A 14054-nucleotide genomic window follows, 5' to 3' on the forward strand; every position below is an offset into this window, starting at 1 on the left:
CAATTTTGTCTCTAGTGTCTTTGGACAGTTTTTTGGTCTTGGCCATGTTAGTAGTTGGATTCTTACTGATTGTATGGGGTGGACAGGTGTCTTTATGCAGCTAACGACCTCAAACAGGTGCATCTAATTTAGGATAATAAATGTAGTGGAGGTGGACATTTTAAAGGCAGACTAACAGGTCTTACTTACTAAATACTTATTTGCAGCTGTATCATACAAATAAATAGTTTAAAAATCATATATTGTGATTTCTGGATTTTTCTTTTTTTTAGATTATGTCTCTCACAGTGGACATGCACCTACGATGACAATTTCAGACCCCTCCATGGGAGAACTTGCAAAATAGCAGGGTGTTCAAATACTTATTTTCCTCACTGTATATATATATATATATATAAGTAAAAATTGCCTAATTCAGATGTTGCGCAAATCCATTTCTTTTTCTCGCGATTGCGAGTTTATTTCTTGTAAACAGCCAAGATTTCTGGTGCATCCACCGTATAACAATGTTGTCAGACTGAAGTTTAAAAAAATTTAAAAAATACTTTCAATCATTTACATTTGTTGGACTTCATTTGGTTAATACAGATGTGTATATACGGTGTGTGTGTGTGTGTGTGTGTGTGTGTGTGTGTGTGTGTGTGTGTGTGTGTGTGTGTGTTTTTGATTTAATGTTTAAAAAATATGATCTACTGTTCTACATATGTCAGCATACTTGTCTTTATTCCTTTTATCCTTCATTCATTTATTCATTCATTCATTCATTCACTCACTCACTCGAAGGTCAGAAATGTCAGGATTTTCTCCTTTTAAGAGAAATTCTTGAAGTTGCACATAAAACACTAAAGTCTCCATCGTGTTAGCCGCTAGCCACTTTCTTTTTAGCGGCTAACGCTAGCGCTATGGATTCTTCAGCGTTTTTGTGCATGCACAAAACAAATCGTATTTCCGGTGTGGAGTGAGCAGCCACAGCGACTCTGCGCTAGTGCTGCTAGTCTAATAGGTGTTTTTCCAAGTATCGTTTTTGCACTTGGTGGATGCAGGCTTTGCCCCTATACAAAAAAAAAAAAAGTAAGGGATTTATACAAGATTCTCCAATAATCATGCTCCTGTAAGAAAAGGGCATCAGCAGTCAAGTCAATGGGGGATTGGGAGAGAGTCTCTCCTCTCACCACTGCTGCGGCTGCAGATGATGATCAATGAGGCAGAGATGATGGAGAGAATTAAACAGTGTGGATGCGTGATGAAGAATAGCTAAAATGTTTTAGAAAAGTTTGTTGTCCTTTTGCCTGAGAACTGTTTTTCTATATGCCAATTTTTTTTGTCATCATAGTGAATAAATGCATTATACACAAATGACTTAATATAGATTATAAGACATAATTGAAAGATACTCTACGAGACACTTTCTTCTCTCTGGTGTTAAAAAGAACATTGTAAAGCCTTGCTTTCAGTTGTTTATTTATTTACCTGTCTGTATACAGACACAGTGGCTTTAGGTGTGAGCGGAATGACAAAGATACATCATGACGTTTTTATGATGCACAATATGTGCCATGATAGATTGGTTTAATAAAAAACTACCAGCAGTCCAGTGGTGCTGGTCATTAAAAAAAAAAAATGTCTATAAAAATATATGATTTGAAATCGCCAAAGATACAAACAATGTGTTCGAATAATTGTAGTAATTGTTAATAATACAAAAGTTTTCAGCTGTTCGCAATGTGCGGTTTGTCCGAAAAATATATTACGACAATTATGATATTGATTTTGAATTGTTTGCCTGCACACGATTCTTTTTTCTTTCCGGGAAATGCTGCGTTTTTTGCGATCGCAGCCAAGATGGTGAACTGGCTCTAGAGCGAGAAGTTCTGCTGATTGTCAAAGATAGGTTGCGAGTTGACTCTGTCTCTTTGTCCTGCTTGTGTTGTGTTGCTTTGTTGCTGTGAGCTGTCAAACCCAGGATGTGTGCAGCTGAGCATGTCTGGTAGGAGGCTGTTACAGTGCCACAGGTTTGTCTGGGCTGCAGATGGACTGTCTTCACTCACGGTTCTACGTGTTTATCTGAAAGTTATGTCATTAGACTAAATAAAAAACAAAAGTGCTGTTTAAATATGAATGATTCATTCCTGCTGTTAAATGTGCATCTAGCGTTGTATCAGATTTAACGAAGGGATGTAGAAACATGTGATACAATACATTTTATGAGTGAAAGTGACATCGCATGACCTTTACACTCTTTTTACATTTTTGCCCCCTTTGCTCCATTCTTCGGGAAAAAACGCTAGATTATGAGGTCTTATTTGCCCATTCAGCCATAAGAGCATTAGTGAGGTCAAGCAGCGATTTCAGACCTGGGGTGCATCTGCATTCTAGTTTATTTTACAGCTATTCAATTGAGGTTGAGGTCAGGGCCGAACCTTGCTTTTGTGCACAGGCGCCTGGTCATACAGGAACAGGTTGCTGGAGCTTAGTTCTATTGAAGAAAGAAATTCTACACAGTTGTGAACTTTTAACATTGTGGCAACAGTTTGGGGAAGAAGCGCATAAAGGTCTGATGAACCTTTAGCCATATAGTGTATACTGCTCGAGGTCCTTTTTAGTATGGGGATTTGTGACAGATATTGTCTGCAGAAATGCAATAGGCGTAGTTTAAATGGCGTTCTTTTTATACTGCATACATCATGCTGCGCTGGTGTATAAGTGTATACAAGTCTCTGGATATGTATTTGCACATTGCTCATTCACTTATAACCAGTACCTTATTATATTATGCCTATAGATTGATATAGATAAAAAGTGTAATATAGTGTAATGCTGTAATATAGACTGAGAAACTTATATCAAACTGGCTTCTGAGATTGCCTTTTCTAAGCAGACCACATTTTTGGTACATTCCAGGATGACCAGGGTGCATAGAGTGTGAATTATTCGACAAGTATGATGAAACACTGTTTGATCTGTGAAAATCACAGGACTATCAGTCCCATAGAAAACCCGTGGAATTGTTCAAAACTGCGAATAGTGCACGAGTCACCAGAAAGATTGCTTCTGGAAATTCGACCAGAGCAGTATGTCTATGCATCATCCTGGAAACTGTTTTTTTTTATCTATTTTGGTGGGGGTTTATTATGTAATTTATTATGCATAAAATGCATCGTCATTTTGAACATGGATTATATATTGCACAACTCACATTTTCATCGTCAGTTACATTTTTACAGTATGCAGAAAGCTCGCAGCTGTCAGAGGAAAATCCTGATTCTTGGATGTGCTCCAACAGTATCAATAGCAACGTGTGTTCGATTAGTGAGAGATCAGTGGTCCCTCTTCATGACATTAAGCCATTCATTGCTGAGTTCCGAACAGTATCCAGTTTCATTCAATTATTCGATATATTTTTTTCTAAATATATTCAATTATTCTTGAACAACAAATAGATCCATTCAATCAAATAAATCTGGTTTGCTCTTTCTATTTCCTGTTTTTTTTTTATTTTTTATGATTATTCACCTGTGTAAAATTATGACCCATTGCTAGCATAGAATTTTTTAACCTAAAGAACGGATGCACGTAGGTGGTTGACTTTGTAGTCAGCCCTCACAGACAGAGTGGTGGTGTTACTGTGTGGAGCTGATCATTGGCCAAGTGTGTGCTAAGCCAGGTTTACCCTGAGAGCAATCATCCACAGGACCATCGCTGCCCTGCCGTGCACCACGTGTACACATATGATACGTTCAGACCCGTGTGTGTGTTTGTGTGTGTGTGTGTGTGTGTGTGTGTGTGTGTGTGTGTGTGTGTGTGTGTGTGTGTGTGTGTGTGTGTGTGTGTGTAAGAGAGACCTAGAAGTTAGAGTGAGGCTTGTACGGCTTTGGCATTTCCCTTGCTCCCTCCCCTTTCATCTCTATCTCTCTCTCTCTCTCTCTCACTTACTCCCTCACTCACTCCCTTGCGCCCTCTCTCTCTCTCTCTCTCTCTGTCTCTTTCTCTGTCTCTTTCTCTCAGTCTCTTTCTCTGTGATTCCACCCCTGTTTACTTACGTCTTGCATCAGAGAGAGAATTACCTTTCTTTGACTTTTACCTTTTTCCCCTTCTAACTCTTTTATGCTATTTAATCTCACCTCGCTCCCACCCTTTTCTGAGTTGCACTCATCCCAAGCGTTCTTTCTTTGTTTTTTGTTTCCTTTCCCCCTACAATTGTGTTTATTATTCAATCAATTCCTCCGTTTATATACGTTTCATTCTATCTCTTTCCCTTCCTCCACTCCTTTTCTTCTCCGGGAGGATCATTGATTCATTCCTCTCCAGCTACTCAGCTCGGAGCGTAGTCAGACGCTCGGCTGATAGAGGTCCCTCCACATTTCCCTTCTTTCCCCACCCTCACTGTGAGCTGTAGCATTAGGTTTAACATCTTTAATACCAGATACTACTTCTCTCCTTCTCTCTCTCTCTCTCTCGCTCTCTCTCTCTCTCTCTCAGTCTCTCTCTCTCTCTCGCTGTGTGTGTGCTGAATCTTCAGTAGCGACTCTTGCTCTCGTTGCAGCTTCAGTCACCAGTTGAATGTGAGAGGGTGACTGTGTGTGCGTGTGTGTGTGTGTGCGTGTGTGTGTGGTTATGGAGGATTTTGAGCAGCGATGTGGAGGGTATTCGCATTAAGGATGAAGATGCTCTCCACACATCCTCCGTATTTGTGTTTATGGAACAGACGCTTTCCTCCATGCTGGTGCGTATGACCGGCTTCGCTCTGTAAGTATGCGCTGTTCCTGTGTGTTCAGACTCTGCACAGGGAATTAGCAGTGTGGGAAGCGAGGGGAGTTTGCTGTTGGAGAGTTGCAGGTTTAAAATGTAGCCGAGGGAAAGCACTGGAACTCAGAGCGCCTTTTGCGCTCAGATTAAAAGAATATAGTATGTAATTGTGTATTGTCTATAGTACTTTTTATTTAATTTTTTATTTTTTATATCTTTGAGAACTGTTATTAAATCATCAGAATACTGTGACGTTTTTTTTTTCCTTTTATGCTCATTATCTCTGATCTCTTATTAGTTCAGTTCTGCATGACCTCTTCATGGAGGTCATTCCAACTCATTGTTTTTGCTATTTCATTAATAATTTGATTTATTTGTGTGTGTGTGTGTGTGTGTGTGTGTGTGTGTGTGTCTATGTAAATGTTTCTGCATGTGAGCTCTGACTGACATGGCTCTTTGCTCAGTTAGTGGGTTGCTGCGTCTGTCATCATCGCTCTACATGAATGGCATTTCTATGATGTAATTTCCCCCCTCCCCCAGGTTTGCCACTTTCATTAGTTCAATGGTTTACTAGCTCGAAAGCATGTCTTCTGCAGCTTTTCCTTTGCCCATTGAGTGTGTATTTGATCCAGTCTGTGTGTTAGCCTGGTAGTGCGTTATGCATGCTAGCTATTTAATACAGTCGTTTTGTGCGGCTTTGACTTGGTCCTAAACCTCTGCTATAGTAATTATTGAGATGGCTGAGGACCACCTAAATAGATGACTACTGAGAGTGCACCTTCCATTGTGGTTTCAGGAACCTTTAAGATGACTTTATTGAAAGGGTTTGCTTTAAGCACTGACTCATAATCCAACTTCCACAAAGTTGTGGCATTCATAATTCAAAAGCCTGGCTTTTTCCTCATAGTTTATTGATACTCTGATGAATTTCCTTCTCACTAGTTAATTTTATAATTAAATGTTTGGCATTACAATGGTAGTAGAGGCAGGCTATGCTCTAGGCCTTGTTCTGTCAGCAAGATACGAAACCAGGTCATCTGCATGAAGGAGCCATGGATGAGCTGTTTAAACCGACCACAGGCTTTACTCTACGCTTTGTTTCGGAGCAAACAAAGCAGTTCTGTTTCCTTCTGCTGTTGTGAGAAGCTGTATTTTTATTTTATTGGAGAACAAGGAACATAACCCCTGTTTTCAGCAGCTCTCGCAAACAAAGTAACATCAACATAAAAGGTTAAAAAGAACAACTCCGACATCAGGTCCGTGGCAGTAAAGTGACTCCTAACATGGCAAGGATGAGTGCAGATTGGGGGAAAAAATAAATTTTAATAAATGTACAGGATAAGAGTTTTTTAACATACAGATGCTGTTCAGTCCTAGATGGATAATTGTATTCTATATGAGAGGAAAAGGAAAAAATCAGTTGTCTTTGTGATTATTTTGCTAAAGATTAAATCTGCTTTTACGTCCCTGACTGTTCCATATCTATTTGTTAGTATACCTCGCGTTCCGATTTAAACGAATTGTTTCACGTTTTGCCACCTACGTATTTTCAGCATGTTTCCAAAACGATCATTTGCGCAAGAAAGGATCAAAAGCTTTTCCAATTCCACTGCAAATATTGGTTATTTGGTTAAGACGTGTACTGGGTATTTAGTGTGTAAATATGGAGCAGTGGTGTAGTAATTAGTTTGGAAAAGCGTTTAATATTAACAAGAACATCATTAAGTTTCCATTTTCCCTTCAAGTTACTATTCTGTCACTTCTACTCATTTAAAATACATAAATTACTTTTTGTTCCCAAATTCAGATCTCGGCGATGTTCACGTTCCCACCTCTAGGGAAATTAACACCATTTGACTGGTTTAAATACGATATTCTTTCCACCGTAGAGCTGAACATTTTTAATTTTGTGGACAGCGACTCGTCTCGGTACCATTTTTCTTGTTAGTAGAGAGAAATATGAATAGATGTTTTATTTCATAACCGCATGAGGGATCAATAAAATGTTCTTTTATTCAGCATGTTCTGGGCCACATAGAGGAATACAAAATGTAATATTGTCTTTTTTTTATGAGCCTTGTGCAGATCTACTATAATGGTTTGATTTTCCAATCTCCGTAGAGCTTTGTGGATGTTCCTCAGGTTTCCGCGTTGCTGTACTCATAGATGGTGGTTCTGAGAACTGCTCAGGGGGGGGTGAACGGGTTACAATACGCAGTGCTGCTTTGGGGATCCTATTGGACGTTTTCATGCCTTTGAGGTCTGTCTTCTGTTATCCATTGCTGTCAAAGGGAACTTCATGAGCAGCACCATCCTGGCATTTTATACACGCTTCTGCGTCCCTATTGCAGCCTCTTTAGTACCCGTCAGTTCTGCCAGTTCTTTCCTCGTAGTGTTTTCCATTTGCGATTTCACTTCAGTGTCTCTCTGTCCTGTAGCAGTTTCTCTGTGTCCCTCGAGTGCTTGTCCTGACACCTTCAGATGAGTTTTGAGCTGCGAGAAAGCCTGTTAGCTTCGCTAGTAATGTGAAATATGCGAGCCCAGTTTTACTAGCCTCACATCCATTAGGACGCTGTTCTCTAAACTCCACTAGTTCAGGCAAAGGCTTTCAAAATAGCGCAATCTAAACCTATTTGTAAAGCTGCAAAAACACTTCATCCTTTAGAGGAAAAAAGAAATTATGCCTCACTATCTTGTATCATTACTGTGCCATTTCAGCAGTAGCCTAGATTACTGGCATATCACTTGTTTTTCTGTATGCTGTATGTCTGATATTGCTGGAGTGATAACGTTTGGCTTTGTGGGGGGTTTTTTTATGACTGACTAATGCTTTAAATCTGAACGAACGGATTTGCTCTTTCTCACTCGATCGCTCTTCTACTTTCAGCAACCAGTTCTACTAAACTGGAAGACCTGAGCTATCTTGATGAACAGCGAAACACACCACTGCGCACCTCCATACGCATGCCGTGGCACAACACCGGAGGAAGGCCACCCTACGACAAAGGTAGTGTACGTTTCTCGCCCATACCCGGGTAATCAATTTATTAACCAAAAAAAAAAAAAAAACTCCAGACAAGAGGTGCCTCACAATTTCATCATAAAAAAAAACAACAACAATTTAAATCTATGCATTGTAATTACATAATCTCCGGAAGAATGTAATCTCACTGTAGGATTGAGTGAAATGGAGCAGTTTCTTCCAGCAATCAAGATAAAATGCCATCAGAATATTCCAGCACCTGTAGATTGTATTTTAATTTGACTCAAGTCTTTTTTTTAATTTGATAGAAGGAAATGACTTTTTTTTCCTAAATGAGATGGCCAATTTGAGTTTAGTGCACTGACTGCAGGCGATACAATCAACTGGAAATAAAAATTGGGTATTTCATCACATCACATAGTTGAATTTAAGCCTGCCATTGTGCTGCGAGAGTGGTAGGATGCCGTTGGCGGAAGCATTTTTCGGAAGGTCAGAGTCTGCATGCTGCACATGATGTTGAGTTTGAGTTTGGGGAAGTCCAGTGCATCAATAATGCAAGTATAAATCACTAGGCCCTGAGCATAGTTTTCAAACTAGCCCATTTTATCCTTCTCTTTTTTTCCCCCATGTAGAGGAAAGGGGGATCTGTTCACACGCAACCCTCATTCAAATGTTCCAATGGCAGACTTTACAAATAAACCTTTGCTCGTCAGGCCCCAGTGTAAACCTGTGGCAGCCGTGGTAGTTTCACTAGGTTCGTACAATTGTTGTACACATTTGTACACACGTGCAAGAGCTCTAAGATACAAGGTAACAGAATGCTAACTGACAAGGTAAAAAAAAGTAGCCTTTAATGCCGACAGACAGACAAAAGAAAGAATGAAAGAACTGTGATAGTACAGGTACAATTGCAAATAGTTGCATTGTGCAATTTGACAAGTACAGATAAAAATGCAAATATATACAGCAAATAAATGTAAATATTATTGGCAGTACAAATGTGTAGAAGCTATTAAGTAAAGTACGAATATCAGTGTATATTCTTACTGTTTTTTTCTTAATAGCTTCTGCACATTTGTACTGCCAGGCATAACATTATGACATTCGAACGTTGCAGTGAGTAAAAAAAGACTGATTGTCTCTTTCCCATGGCACCTGAACATTTTGTTCTCAAAGTTGATGTGATAGAAGCAGGAAAGCAGGCAAGCGTAAGGGCCAAATTGTGATGGCTAGACGATTGGGTTCGGAGCATCTCCATAACTGCAGCTCTTGTGGGCTGTTCCCGGTCTGCATTGGTCAATATCTATTGAAAGTGTTCTGAGGAAGAAACAGTGGTGAACCGGCGACAGGGTCATTGGCGGCCGAGGCTCACTGATGCACATGGGGAGCGAAGGCTGATCCGTGTGGTCCGATCCAACAGACGAGCTCCTGTAGTTCAAACTGCTGAAGAAGTTCATGCTGTTAATGCTCCACTAGTCACGACTGTTTTAACAGCAAAAGGAGGAAGAACACAATATTAGGCAGGTGGCCATAATGTTATGCCTGATCAGTGTATATTTATATAAAGGTCTATAAGTAAAAAAGAACATTTAGAATATGTGCAAGATGTGTTGAAAAACAATATAAATTTAAGTGTGCAACATGAAACATGCACACTCTCTGTACACCAGGAGTGCAGGAGAGCTGCTTGATGATTAATTAACCTCCACTGATGAGACATCAGTGTTATAGCAGTGTAGTGTAGAGTTCAGTAGGGTGATGGTTGTTTGAAAAACCTGGCTTTTTGTAATGATGTATGGTTAGTTAATAAAATAAATGTTAACAAGTATGTCAATTTCTTGTGGAAATGACTGTAGCTATAGTTTTGTGCACCTTGCCTTTAAATGTCTGTAATTCATTTAGTATGAAACTACTGCATTTATATATATATATATATATATATATATATATATATATATATATATATATATATATGTGCTTTGTTTAGCTTGTGCGCCTGTGTATATGTGTTAGACAGAGAAAGTAATAACTTGTCAGTATGGATTCATCCAAATTCTGTAAATGACTGTGTGTCATTGGAAAGAATGAATAGAAGGCCCGGTGCTGAGAGTGGAAGATAATACACTCTCTTCTGCAGTCTTTTCCTCTCAGAGCAGCTCTGCCCCAGGCACCCTGTACCTAGACTGCTCTTTCATCCTGAGAAGGTGAGAGAAGAGGGAGACCGCTACTGAGAGAAAAGCATGAGAGAGAAAAAAAACGCAGGAGTGGCAGAAAGATGCGCATGCATTAAGAAAGCTTTGAGGAGATGAGAGAGTACAAAGAGGGTGAAAACGGGGAAAAAAGAAAGAGTGGAAAGTCATAGTTCTTTGGAGTCTCATCCATATTAGGTTTTGAGCTGTCAAACTCTCCTACACATATGTATTTCTATTCGATTCGATTCAATTCTATTTAAGCTGCGAAAAGAAAACCCCCATAAGAGCAGGTGAGAAGCTGTAATGTTCTTAGATCTAGATTTCAGAGCCTGTTTTGGCACAGTTCTCTTATTTATCAGTCTTGATGAAGTATAATTCCTCTGACGCCATTTGATTTTTATGTTTCTTGGCAATGGTTAACAAGTTAAAATGTTCTTCATATCAGCTTCTTGTACGGTTTGGCATACACTGCCATCGTGTCATGAGATCAAAGCTGCAGAGATAGAACGCAATGCCCTAATCAGTAAGCCCAGCATTTGGCTTAAGGATAGATGTAAATCTGTCTTAGACCTTCTGACTGCCTTTGCTTCTTTGGTTATTTATTCAGCTGCACTGACAGTAGCCTGAATAAAACGAACGGGTTTTATTTTCATTGTTCAGCATCAGGGTGTGTGTGAGTATTTAGAAGTGAGGCAAGTGTCTTGAAAAGATCAATACATTCAAAGGAGGCTTATCAGACAAACATATTACACACCAGATTACCCATAATATGTGGATGACATTTGCAGCTTTTTAAAGATATAAAACAAAAATAAAAACGGTAATTGCCCTTCCGACTCTGTGCTCAGTAATTGACTTGTGCGTACTTGTTTGTGTGCACTCATCCCACAGCACGTTTCGCTCCATATAAGCCTGTGGATATCATGCTAAAGCCTCTTCTGTTTGAGGTTCCGAGCATCACTACGGATTCAGTGTTTGTGGGGCGAGACTGGCTGTTTCAGCAGCTCGAGGATGTGCTGATCAGCAGCCAAGCAGGAGAGAGTCGTGGGACCACAGTGGTGGGTAATGTGGGCTTTGGCAAGACCGCCATCATCTCCCGCCTGGTGGCCCTCAGCTGCCACGGAGGCCGCATGAGACAGATCGCCTCCAACAGTCCTCATGCATCTCCAAAAAGTAAGTCCAGCTGCAATGTGCGAGTGTGAGGTTGAGAATGCTTAGCATGACAAAAACAGCCTGGGTGACTTTGACAATTCAGTATGTAAAATGTAGTATTGTTGTTGTCAGGTCAGATAAAATTCCTGTCCTTTTCGTAACAGTACCTTTAAATACAGATTTATTGATGTGCATTATGTTTCTGTTTGGTAATAGTGTACACATGTATTAATTAGCGGTTGATTTGCATGTGTAGGTGCGAATCAGAGTTCAGAGTTGCCCCTGAGCCAGCCCCCACAGGTCACTCCTCCCTCCAGCAGCACCAACACCCTGCAGTCCAACAGCTGCCCCAGTACACCTGAGCTTCGCCGACACAGAGAGGAGGCTGTGAAGCGGCTGGCTGCCAAGGTAAAATACAACACTGGCTGCAACTGAAGGCTGTGTGTGTGTGTGTGTGTGTGTGTGTGTGTGTGTGTGTGTGTGTGTGTGTGTGTGTGTGTGTGTGTGTGTGTGTGTGTGTGTGTCACATTTTTCAACTTATAACAGAAAAACACATTACATTTAACCTTCAAGGTGACTTGTGTTGTAGTGTTATGGTTTCAAACTCGAGGCTGTGAGGATGGATGCCTTCAGGTCAGTTACTTACAGTCCAGTGCACTTAAAAATCGGAAAACTGTGAGCAGAATAACTACTACACCTGAGTTATTCTGGTTCTGCTGAGCACAGCAGGTAGTGTTGCCTTCAGGTTTCCTGTTTCAGGTCTGAGTTCAGGGTAGTGTCTGTAATTAGTCTCACATATTCTATCCATGTGTGGTTTTCCCCTGTTTTCCGCTTTTTTTTTTCAAAACAGCTAAATTAGTACTCTCAATTGCCCTCTAGGTGTGAGTAGGCATGTACACAGTGCCCTGATGGACTGGCATGTCATGCAAGGTGAATTTCTCTCTAGCAATTCCAGTTTCATGCCTTTAAGGGCTCAAGCGATAAGTAAGGATGAATGAATGGTTCCCCATGTTTGAGTGATTAGAGAGTAGTGTGTTACTACTACATACGTTTTGCTCTGAAGTTACAGACCAGCATTGTCATGACATCATTGAGGTTTTAAAGAAGTGTACCATGCTCTAATAACACCTGTTGTACAGTGTGAACTCTGATTAAAGTGTAAAATAAATCCAACCCAAAAAAGAAGCAGATGTGGTCACATGTTTCACAAACTTGTTGAGGATTAAAAGGTTTCCATCAAAAAGCGTATCCATTCTACGAGAGTCACGAGACCGAAAATGCTTTAGAAAAGCTCTGGATATGAAATTGGCCCTTAGCTAATTGTATTCCTTTATAGTGAGTGAATGAGTGACAGCTCACCTAAGCCTCCCTGCATTCAGTGATGCTATAAAGAAGCATACCGACTGTGATCTTTGGGGAAGATAAAAACTGGTGATGTCTCAACATGCATGATCTTAAGTGTAGACATGTGACATTAACCTGACACTAGCAATCATAAGCTAGTCTCATATGGGCATGTTGTGACTGTCACATTTATTGCCTGTGGGCTCTATGAGAACTAGCTGCCTTTTCTTTTGTTAGTAAGTAGTTAGTAAATAGTTTTATTTTCAATGCAATTTTATAGTGTGGCAGAAATGAGTGAGACATGAGCCTGGAAATATTATAAGCTATATCACTTAAATGCGCTAAATGCTGTTTGTGTCGGGCATGCTGCATAACATTGAAAACATTTTTATTCAAATGTTGTTTGTCACCCTGTCTTGGCGTCGCTTGATGCTGTCACCGGAATTTCAATTCCATATTTAAAGCTTGTATAGGATTTGAAAGGTCACCTGTAGAGTGATTGCAAGGGGGAAAATATAGACTGTTTGTATGTCTGCAGTGTAATGAAGTTTTCTGTCTCGTTTCTGCATAAGACTGTGCTTCAACATCCCCTCAAACCATTTAGTGCGATGCCTCTAATTCTGAGACTCAGGGTTGAAAACGATGGCAGAGATGATCCAAGTGTGCATGATTATTGTACTGTGATTGGTCTATCTGTTCACCCCTATCACAAGCTTACTGCCTGCATTTATTTTTTGACTGATCTCCGTTAAATTGACCTTATATCGTAGTCTCTGTGTAGGTTCAGCTGTGTGTAGGTACCTTATTCCCACATTCTTTGTAAACACACACACACACACACATGTAGGCTTGGAGTTTTTAAAAGCTTGATGATTGTGAAAAGCTGCAAACCGCATGATGTTTGAAAGGGTCAGGGTGAGATCAGGCGGCCATGTCTCATTTCTGTACTCTTGCTCTTTCCTAAGCCGCTCAAGCTCAGTTAAAGGAAATGAAAGTGTAAATAGACACACATTTACCTCTGTTTGCTCCTGCTGCCCTGCATTTTTTTCTTTTTTTTTGTAGAGTGATGCATGTTTGTGCATGTGATTTTTTTTTATTTTTTTATTTTTTATGTTTATCAAATTGGATATGCTTTAATCAAAGTAATATGCTTGTTTATAATACATGAGAAATTTTGAAATGAATAAATAATGCCTCAACACACACATTTTGTCAAGAAATGTTTAGATTTTCTTGTTTCCATTCTTTGAATTGTCGTGTGGTTCGTTGAAAAGCTGGGTCACGCAAAAGAACAGGGATAGTGTTGTTATTGAGACCTGAATTCCCAGAAGAATTAGTTCTGGGGGAGACAGTAATAGACCAGTTTGCTGTGCTCTAAGTGTGTATTCACAGGTGTTAGAAAATCACTTATAAAATAATAATGTGATTTGTCAGTCGTTGTTCACTAGAAGAAGTACAGGATGTATAATCTGTATCTCCAAGTGGGGACCTGCAGTTGCTTATGTGTTGCCATGGCAATTGGTTGGCAAGGTGGTCATTTGGTCCAAGGTACATAATCACAGGAGCAATGCCTGAGCAGACTAACCTGAGAAAAGAGAGAGTGCAGTGTCAAGACTGCACATAAAGCACTGATTATT

General features: G+C 39.9%; 1 protein-coding gene across 3 annotated transcripts in view; it reads left to right on the forward strand.

Moving 5' to 3' along the window:
- tanc1b (tetratricopeptide repeat, ankyrin repeat and coiled-coil containing 1b) overlaps positions 1 to 14054 on the forward strand; it is a 118952-nt gene that overhangs the window by 76397 nt on the left and 28501 nt on the right. Inside the window, exons 1-4 of one of the 3 annotated variants that reach the window (XM_046844179.1) lie at positions 4566 to 4723; positions 7634 to 7753; positions 10813 to 11094; positions 11330 to 11481. In XM_046844179.1, coding sequence (XP_046700135.1) covers positions 7711 to 7753; positions 10813 to 11094; positions 11330 to 11481 — 477 coding nt within the window. In that variant the 5' untranslated portion in view covers positions 4566 to 4723; positions 7634 to 7710. Of the gene's footprint in view, positions 1 to 4565; positions 4747 to 7633; positions 7754 to 10812; positions 11095 to 11329; positions 11482 to 14054 lie in introns of those variants that run through there. The other 2 variants (XM_046844171.1, XM_046844163.1) reach the window with 2 other exon arrangements.

The sequence above is a fragment of the Silurus meridionalis genome, chromosome 3 (assembly GCF_014805685.1).
Source record: "Silurus meridionalis isolate SWU-2019-XX chromosome 3, ASM1480568v1, whole genome shotgun sequence".
Classification (NCBI taxonomy): domain Eukaryota; kingdom Metazoa; phylum Chordata; class Actinopteri; order Siluriformes; family Siluridae; genus Silurus; species Silurus meridionalis.